Source organism: Lissotriton vulgaris, chromosome 6 (assembly GCF_964263255.1).
Source record: "Lissotriton vulgaris chromosome 6, aLisVul1.2, whole genome shotgun sequence".
Classification (NCBI taxonomy): Eukaryota; Metazoa; Chordata; class Amphibia; order Caudata; family Salamandridae; genus Lissotriton; species Lissotriton vulgaris.
In genome coordinates this window covers 1,228,247,734-1,228,258,106 of record NC_141694.1, presented here as the reverse complement: position 1 = coordinate 1,228,258,106, position 10,373 = coordinate 1,228,247,734, and the positions used below count along the sequence as shown (strand labels likewise).

Sequence of the window (10,373 nt, the reverse complement as noted above, 5' to 3'; positions counted from 1 at the left end):
TCCTGGTGATATGCTTTTCCGTTCCTTTTAGGCTAATCCTGGAGCTCCAGTAGTAGTGGAATACAGTCAGGGTTTTAACTAATAACACAAGGGTACTACACAGTGCTCTCTGTAAATGTCCATCTGGGAGAGTTATTTGTTTATGCTCACCTCCTAGAGTGCCGCGAGTCCAAGGCCCTTGTTGGTATCATTGGCTGTGCAGGCCTTCGCATCCATTCCGGTGGCACCGCTCATCGCAGCTGGGGGAATGGTTTCTTCTAGCTGGAAGGTGAGTGTTAGGACACTAGTGCAAGTCGACCAATGTTCAGAGATGGTGCCGATAGTGGGCATTTGGAAGAAGACTGCCACGTTAAGGAGTGTTCCACTCTTCAGAACAAGAGGGGGTACAAAGATAAAAGGAAGTCAAATTGCTTTCTGTGAGGGGTATACTCACCCTGAAGATTTTTTTTTCTATTTCTCCTAGTCTGCCATCTATTCATTCCATCTCAATGAGCAGCATTTTCCTGCGAGTTTATCACTCCATGATTTGTAGTTTTTGTCCCCTATTGTTCATCCAGGTGGATTAATTATTTTCTCTGTCAAAAATCTGTGCCTCTTCAGCTCCAGGTTTTTGTCAGATGCTATTCAGCTTTCCTGGGTTACCCAGTACCTGGGTTGTTCAGTACCTTGTTTTCACTGGTTATCTGCCTTGAATTATACATTCCTTGCCAGGTATTTGTTTTGCCTTAGGGCTTTTTCCTCTGTGTTTCACTCATTCTCTCTTGTCATATTCACATATACTTCTATGTGAAGATACAATGTGGCTACTGTGGCGAGTTACCCTTACCTCTGGCACAAAGGCAAGATCTTACCGTTGGTTCTGGCATTCCGCCATTGTCACTTGTCTGTTCGTCCCACAATCAGAACTCTAGTTGACTGCAAAAGGAGCATCCTGTCACCAACTGAGACACACCATTGTGAGCATAAAGCACTATAAAAACATGATCACCCAAGCAAACCATAAAGCTAGGCAGTTTTTGACTTAAAGTAGCTCAGTTTTAAAGTCCCCACCCTAGCTTCCAGTATCAAGCCACACAGCATTATCCTATGGGAGTTAATGAAATCATAGCGAATGGCAGTCAGTAGTCTGATGGTGCCTATCGCTCTAGATAAGGATCATCAGCAATCCTCTGTTCCAGTGCGCCATCTACAACCATCATTGATGAAAATCTTCAAAATTGTTTGCAAGCCCGGATATATATTTATGGGGGTCTTCCTTCTTGCTCAGGCTCCCCACCTCGGAGTTCAGCTCTTCTGCTTACTTTAGCTCTGTACCATCATTAATTGAAGGCCAAACTGTGTGCCACTCATAGGGTGATGTGCGGAATACTTCCTTGCAGGTGCACCTCATGAAGGAGGACAGAGACATTTATACCTCTATGATACGCCTCTATCTTGATGCCCAACCTGTCTTGATCTACTAATGACCAAATGCATAATTTTGTGGTCCAAAAGAAACCATATGTCTATAAACTGAAGCATGAATATTTTTGGATAGCGCTCTAGAGAGGGAAGACTGACCTCTACAGAACTCCCTCCCAGTTAAAGAGAGGCTAAAAGGCACCCCCACCACCCAGCTCTGTTCGGTGTTGGCTGTAAGTACATTGCATTCAGCCTAGCTTTCTGAATATCAGGTAGATCTTTTGTCTATTTCACTAAAGTGTGGACTTGGAGTGATCAGTCCATCGTGCTCAACTGTTCTCTACGTGTTCTTCCGCAACCATTGAGGCCTTCTATAATCCTGCCCCATAACATCTGCAGTGGAATCAGCCTCACTGGAGGATACACAAGTCATTAAATGTTTTTCATATTTGATTTCAATAACTGATTATAAGAGACTAGTATTCGTGGCAATCAATTACATGCACTCCTTGGAAAAACTTACATTTGAAGCAAATATGCATTGCATTCTGACATATCGGGCACTCGATCTACTGGTGTGAAATGAATTTCGCACAAAACATTCTATGTATGCTAATTATATTTAAAAAAATTAATACAAAGGTTTGAAGTCGGGCACAATAATGCGTGGAATCATTTGTACAGGAGCTGGTTTTGTAGGGAGAAAGGTCACTCTGCACAAAATCGCAGTTATTCTAACTACACTTTCCAACTTCCAACTATATGTTATTTGTAGCATACATTTCTTGAGCTTCCATGGTCGGTGCATGCCTAGCAAAGAGCAAGCAACTACTTTGGAAATTTATTTTTAAATTGTGATCCTTATTTTTATTTGTATTGTTCAAATATTACAACTGTAGTGTGCTTGTAGTAACTGCTTCCCAAACAACGTTCTACGACACAAGAAAATAAGAAACATGTCAACAAGTGAAATTAAATCATTTTATTACGACACAGATAAAAAAATATGATTTTATTAAGAACAGGAACAGCTTAGAAAAATGCACTTTTCTTGGAATGGCCTTCTAACATTTTCGCCCCGCCAAGCTGTTCCTGTTCATATAAAGATTCTAGTAAAATAGTTACTTTGTAAAGTCTAAGCTCCTCTGGAAGTGCAAGTAAAACATGAGTTCCTGTCGATAAATAGTAAAAAAAAAAATATACATATAACAATATTGGTAAAATGTACTTGCTAACCGAAGTTTGTGCCTGTAAGAGTATTACTGTCCCTCTCATGACAAGTCATTTCACTGCCTTCCTTTGACAATGAATCATTGCTTTTCTCTTCACTGAAACTGACCCATTCACAGAAATGGTGCTCGACGGAAGGTTGTACGACGGAAGGTTGTACGTTGGACGGTTGCACTAGAGACAACTTGGAATCAAACTCTAAGAGGTCTATGTCATCGGCAAACCACCGGCTCTCAAATGCAATCGCCTGGTTGGCGGCTGGTATTGGTGCCAGAGTGTGAAGTAGAACATCACACCCGTCTGTCACTGAGCTGCTAGTGCTGGTGTCCACAAGGATCTCTCCATTATTGTTGTTGTTATTGTTATACCGGTTGGAGTTCAATGATGCATCTCCAAGCAACAGGCCCCGTTGGCTCTGTAGCACCTGAAGGTGGAAAGCAGCGGGTGCAGACTTTTTCCTGCGGGGTGGTACCTTCGGGGTCGAGGCTGTGTTATCCCTTGCTGTGAAGTCCTCATGGATGCTGGTCTGTGCAGTCTGCATGTCATCGTTGAATTTTCTTACAGATTCTACTTTAACTTTTGGAGGAGGCAGCAATGTTCTAGGTTTAGGGACGGGAGCCACTTTTGGAGAGTTTACCTCTTCAGACTCTTTAGCACGAAGCTCTGCGGCAGCCTCCACAACAGCATCCTGTTGCTGTTCCATAGGCAGAGACTGAGGAAAAGAAACAAGGCGTAAGGTTCAATGAGCACAATAAAAAGTAATTGCGAGAACTATTTTTTGGACAGTGAATAGTAGCATGCTGTAATGCACCACATCCATCGCACAAAAGAAAATACTGGAAGAAGCGGGCATTTAAAAATAAACACATTTCTTAACTAATAAACAAACATTAAAATAAAACTGTAGGATTTAAATCGAAGGTACCCATCATTAGTGCACGAGGAGCCGACCTATGCCAGAGTTTCAGGATATTGACATGAAATTTATTTTGTGTGTGATGAATATAAAATTTATAAATTGAAATCATTTACATAATAACTATTTAGAAAATGTGGCTTGAAATGACCCTTTGTGGACCAACAGAGACAAACTATATGTGGTTGAGTTAAGCAATAATGATACTCGGACGACGGTAAGTGCAATGTATCTTTAGTAGATGGTAGGTACTGATTTATCCATTTAATACACAGAATCAAAGCTTTGCATTCAGGCTGATTTCCTCGATCTGAAATCCTTTCCAAGCCACTAAAAAGGAGTGGGACTCCTTACTGTGACCACATTGATGATGTAGCAGTAACTGAACAAGACTCATCCCTAATTGAAAATGTTACTTTTGGTGAAAGTAGTGTTCTCAGTGGTGAGAAAAGAGAGGGATTGCAAAGGGAACCACTGGTTGAGTTGAGGAAGGAAGTCAGTACTGTCTTTGAGGATAAAGGGGAACAGGGTGATCCCTGAACCTCCAAAACATAAATACCCTTGCATGTAAGAGGTGGTACACTATAAACCAGTCCTGCCACCTGATCCTGTTCTAGAATGTTTAATCCTGGATTGCCCTCTGGAACAGCAAAAGCACCTTTCTAACGCATCCACACATTTATTTAATATGGGAGAAATCATTCGGTTCCAGGTTATTTCAGTCATAAGCACCTGACCTCCGAAGGTTGTTGGCTTGGTATGGTGTTTTATTGTTTTACTCTAAATAACTAGTTTTGCAAGGAACCATAGAATATAATAAGCACATGTATGATGTATAACCAATAACCAAAAGCAATAGAACTGATTGCTTTGAAAACCAGTAAACAAAATATAGTAAAAAAATATTTTTCAGTCAGGATATCTTTATTAGACTTATTACAAGTCATACAAAGAAACAAAAGACAATAAAACATGACATAGAATACATACATAGCCCAGCGTTATTCTAAAAACACATCAAATTGCGTACGCATTTAAAAATACTATATACAAAATTAAGAAAATACAAATACAATTCATTTAAAAAAAAAAAAACAATATGATAACCCTTAAAAATTGCTAAGGCGAAATTTGACCTGCAGCTTTCACCCTGGCTGCAGCCACTAAAAAATTAGCAATGCAGAAGGTTGTGTGAGGATTTGTCAGAAGCTGTAAATGAAGCAACGCCGGGCGTACCTGTGTAAAACCCGCTTGTTTTAGGATAGGGAGCAAGTATTTTTTCCTCTGCTCGTGAAAGAAGCTACAAAACATTACAAAGTGCATTGTGTCCTGCACCGAAAAATCATCACAACTGCAAGGTGGGGCTAGGTCTGGCTTCTGCCAACCCTTGAAAGAGCCTAAGTGGTAATGAATCAGGTTGAACCTAAACTTGGTTAATAGGAACCTATGATAAGGGAAAGTAACAAAACTAAGATAAGGTGCGAGGGAGGGCACACTAACCAAAAGGTTATGTGACCTAACTGATGGCTTCAGTAATTCAACATCCTCGCGCCGCGCTTCCTTCCTTTCCCTAAATGCCTTTTTTATGTAACCTATGTCCAAAGCCCTGATTTTATCTGGGCATGAAAAAAGTTCTGGGCGACCCAAATCGGTGAATGATTTGGTTAAATAGGCCATCCATGGAATACTGCTATATTTATCTAAAGATAGAACGTCTTTCAGTATTTTATGATTCAGTGGGAGGTCTTCATTCAACCACATTTTCAGCCATAGGATCAGGGGCGCTAGGCTCAGTAAATCTGACAAATACGGTAAACCCACCTCTTGGTGAATCGAATAGGTTGGGGTTGACTGAGGTACAGAGAGAAGAGATCTAATAAATCTATTTTCCGCTCTCTGGATAGGGTCAAGATTAACATAGCCCCACAAAGGTGAACCATATAGTGCAATGGCCACTGACTTGCACTTATAGATCTTTAGAAGGGCTTCCATGGGCCTGGCTCCCAGCTTGCCCGCAAAACCCAGGATCGCTGAAGAAGATCTAATTACCGCCAGTTTTTTAGCTCTTATCTGTGGCCCCCATGTTCCCTTTTGGTCAAACAGTACACCCAAATAGGGGAATGTGGTTACCTTTGAAACGGGGACCCCTCTGCAAAAAAATGATTTATGACTTTTTTTGGTACACTCACGCCCCATTACCATCGTGTGAGATCTGGAGACATTTACCTTCAAATCCAATTTATCCATAAAAGAGCCAAAGGCATCCAAAAGAAGCTGAAGTCCAACACCAGTGCGGGCGATCAACACGGCATCGTCCGCGTACAGGAGTGCCGGAATTTGTACATCTCCTGCGCGTGGAACGTCCGCGTCCTGACCACGCAGGTGTTCCCCCAGGCCATTAATATAGATAGTGAACAGCGAGGGGGCTAAGATGCAGCCTTGCCGTACCCCCTTTAAGGATTTAAACAGTGGAGTACATCTACCATTGTTTGACACTCGAACGGCTGCGAACAACTCCTGATGCATAGTGGCCATAAACGTGACCAAGGCCTCATCGATGCCCATCTCCAGCAAAATTGCCCACAGTTTTGACCTATTAACAAGGTTGAATGCCGAAGAAAGGTCCATAAATGCAAGGAACACAGAACCCTCCTTGGCCACCGTATACTTAGAGATGAGTAAGTGCAGATTAATACATTGTTCAATTGTTCCTTTTCTCTCTCTAAAACCATATTGCAGTTCAGATAGCCCGCCACACACCTCAATATTCTCCCTCAGTCTGGCTAAGAGAACTCTGCCCAATATTTTTATGGTCGAGTCCAGGAGGGATATGGGCCTGTAAAATGCGGGATCGTCCCGCCGTCCTTTATTTTTGAAAATTGGAACGATCGTGGATATGGCCCATGAGGCGGGGGCTGAATTGCTGTTGACTGCATTAAACACATTTGACATAACCTCGGCCCATAGTTTAGGTGAAAACATGAAAAAGTCAGCGGGGACTCCGTCTGGACCAGGTGCCTTCTGTTTAGTGGTTGCCAGGAGTGCTTTTTCCACTTCTTGAGAATTAAAGATGATAGGATGTACGTGTTTGTTGGGCGGTTGACCCCTTTTAGATCCTTCATAGTCATCAGCGCCCCCATATACGTTTTTGAAAAAGGACAACCAAGTATCGTCAGTAATCACGCAATCCATGGGTGCATTACTATCTTCCGAAAAAAGGGGCTGTTTGATGATCTCCCAAAATCTCCTACTGTCCTTCAGTACTGCCGCTGAAAGGAGATTGTCCCATGTTTCACGTTTAATTATGTCTTTACGTTTTTTTATGGCCGTTCTATAAATCTTCCTTTTTCTTGAGATGTCATCTTTGGCCCTAGGAACAGATTTTAGAGCCGCCAGCAATTCTCTGTGTGCTTTCGAGCATGCAGGGTCAAACCAACGCTTATTACCTTGGGCTCCCAGGGTGGGTTTGGCCAGGAGATCCTTGGAGACCTGATCGCATATTGCCTCGTAAGCTGCTACTATGGTATGCCCTTGAGTGCCCGGGTTTCTACACAGCTCAACCAGGGCTTCAATTTTAGGGAAGCATTTTTTATAGAAGTTTTCCGGGATCACTTTAGCCCACTTTACTCGTCTATCTTGATCAGAGGTCCTCAGGGGATGTGCCACTTTTCCGATTACTGGTGGTGCCCCCATATAAGCTCCCCAGGCCACTTCGAGAAGTACTGGGTTATGGTCACTGAAGTGTGTCGATACAGTGCGGTAGGCCATAGACCGGCTTAAAATGCCTGATGAGACAAAAATGTAATCAATCACTGTGCCATGTTGGGCGCCAGTAAAAGTTGGGTTTCTCAGGCCGCAATCAGGTTCATTTAAGTCATAGTTGGCCAGTAGTTCCTCAAGCTCTTGCCCCTCTGCAGAATGTTCGAAGTGAGGTCCCTGTAGGGATGCGTCGTCGACCTCATTTACATCTCTACCCTTGCAAGCTAATTCACATAAATGAATATTAAAATCGCCTAATAAAATCAACTCAAAAACTAAGTTAATATCCTGTAATACTGTGTTTAAAATATTATCCAGGCTAGCGATATTGCGGCCATTATATTCGCTATTCCCAGAATTATAAAAATTGACATATAGTGTCCTGCAGTCTTTGCTGATCACCCTTTCGACCATTAGAATATTATCAGAATCAGAACTGATCTGCCTATAACTGCCTTTTAGAGCCAAAGAAAACAAAATCACCAAGCCCCCTTTAGCTCTGCCCGCTCTGCTAGGGATTGCAGGTTTAGTAAAACTGGTGAACCCGTCCCACCAGAGGTTGTTAGAAGTGTCCCAGGTTTCTTGCAGGGCAATGATATGATATTTAGAAATGAAGCTTAGCCAAGCTTGGTCCTGACGTTTGGCGTTTAGACCCGCCACATTCCAACTTATGATCTTGCAGGAGTCAGTGGGTGGCCTTATCTCATCATTTACACCATCAACTACACCTTCAGCTGTTGGTTGCGATGCCATGCCTTCATTTATTGGTAATGTATCGTTCGGCTCCTCCCGTTCTTGGTCTACTCCTGGTTCAAGTCAGTCGCAAGTGTTTAGATCAGACAAGGGAGCAAACCTATTGCCAGTGCCAAATCCCCACTCAAAGAGACCCTGACCCTGACCATATGGAGCTAAGTTCCACATGGGTTGTGGGGTTTTTGGATGTGCCAGAAACTGATCGTTTCTCAACCATTGTGTTGGCCTAAAGCCCCGGGCGCTATAATCATAACCCCGCAATTCAGAACCCCAAACGTTTCCTCTTTGCTCTTGTGCCAAGGTAGGCCTGGTGTTTAACTCGTTTGGGCGATGAAGTCTTCCTGGCTCCCGGTATGCTATGGGCTGAGACCAGTCGTTATAATGTCGAAATCTGGGGCCCCCTCCCCATCTACTAGTATTAGTGTGTCTTTTGTAACTGGGGGATTTGGGTAAGGTGGCAAACTTGTTTTCGTCAAAGAAGAACTTAAGGGTGAGAGGGATTATGGAGCCACTGCGACGTTGGGGTGGGAAAATGTTATTTAGAATGTCTGGAAGAACCTCAGCATTAGCAAAGTTGAGAATAACGCAATCCCCTTGGAACTTTTTGGGCTTGCTGCCGATCCAAGGTACCCTCCTTGACATAACGATATCCCCTGCCAGCTTATCAAATCCTTGTTCTGTCATATGCATATTATTGGTGAGCCAATGTAACGCTTTGTCTTTTAGATCCTGGTTGGACTCTACTTTGTCTTGTGTTAGAGCAGGGACGTTTGCCAACACCAGAACTACCGGAGAGGCTTCCAGGATAAATTGGGCTGAAACGTCCTATTGAAGTGTTCCCGCTGTGGCGGCGGTTGTACTAATGCAGGGATCTACAGCGTCTACGTCCTGACCCACTACAGGTAATGATAGTGAAAGAGGCACGGGTGGCGGCCCTTGCTGGATGGGTTGCGAGATACTTTCAGTCGGAGTAACCTCCACGTTTGTGGGAATTAGATTTGTAACGAGGGAAGATAAATTTTCGACCTCGTCTGCCAGCTTGCTATGTGCCACACCCAACTTTTTTACCTCTGATGTTAGCTTGTCCAGTTTCCCTATCATGGGTTTAATTATAGTCCTGATTTTGATGTCAATCATATCTTGGATCCTGTTAAAAAGGTCCTCATCAATAATACTTCTTGACTCAGTATCAATATCGGGAGCAACGTATTTCCCTACCCGACTAGGGGGTGGGGTAGTGGCCTTTTTCCTACCTGGATGTTTTCCCCCCCGTTTTGCTGCAGATTTTCGACAAGCTCTAACAGCCCGTGTAGCAGGCTGCGGGGATTGTAGGGCTACGTCCGTAACAGCTATCTGTTGATTTGGATCATTGATGGTATTATCTGATAGATCTATTAAATCTGGTCTGTCTATTCGAGGGTCAGAATCAACTTCATCCACGGATCCCAGATCTTGAGAGTTCAAATTTACTGAGGTTGCTGGAGGGTTTTCTGGCGATGGTTCTAATGTCTCAGTACTTAAAGCGCTTGTCGAGGGACTTGCAGGCGGCAAGATGGGTGATTGGCTCAACCCTAGAGATTGCCTTCGCTTGTTGTTAATATCATTGACCACTTGTACAAGGTATGAGTCTAAAGTGTTCACAGGCTCAGCCGGGACAGGAACCCGTTTTTTCACCATTATTGGGGCTGTAGCTGTAGGCAACCTACGAAACAGCTCAACTCAGATGAGTTTAAATAGAGATGCACTGCAGGTGGTGATATAACTGGGAGTAAGTGACGGTACAGTGGCGGACAAATAACAACAATGCAGTATGTTGAACAAAGTATCAAAAGAGGGAAGAGTACCTTTATTTTCGGCCGATGGATGTCAAGGGGATGGCCTAGCCTGGCCTATTCGTGCCTCTGAGGGCCACAGAGGGCCCGCCCTTTGCCCGGGCTTCGCCCCGGGCGTCCCGCTCGCGTCCCGCGTAGCTGAGGGCTTTGCGATTATATACGCCCCTCCTGTCGCCGTTGTTCAGGCGTCAGGGAACGCGCCTCCGCCGCAGTGACTGCCGGGACCTGTAGTCCCAGAGCGGCGGTGGCGTGCCTGGTGCTCGCGGTCTCCGGTCTCTTCTTCCTCTCAGCGGTGAAAGCGGGTGGCGTGGAACAGGTAGAATCCCCTGTTATCTTTGGCACTTGCAGCACTCCGCAAGGTGTGTGTCAGCAGACCTCCCCCGCTACACCGAGGGCTTTGCGATTATATACGCCCCTCATGTCGCCGTTGTTCAGGCGTCAGGGAACGCGCCTCCGCCGCAGTGACTGCCGGGACCTGTAGT

At 44.1% G+C, this 10,373-nt stretch overlaps 1 protein-coding gene across 1 annotated transcript in view; it reads right to left on the bottom strand.

The window, feature by feature from the left end:
* Positions 1-2,362: 2,362 nt before the first annotated feature.
* SYNJ2 (synaptojanin 2) overlaps positions 2,363-10,373 on the bottom strand; it is a 745,535-nt gene continuing 737,524 nt past the window's right edge. The window contains exon 27 of the mRNA XM_086927319.1: positions 2,363-3,343. Within this exon, the coding sequence (XP_086783445.1) occupies positions 2,633-3,343 (711 nt within the window). The 3' untranslated portion in view covers positions 2,363-2,632. The remainder of the gene's footprint in view (positions 3,344-10,373) is intronic.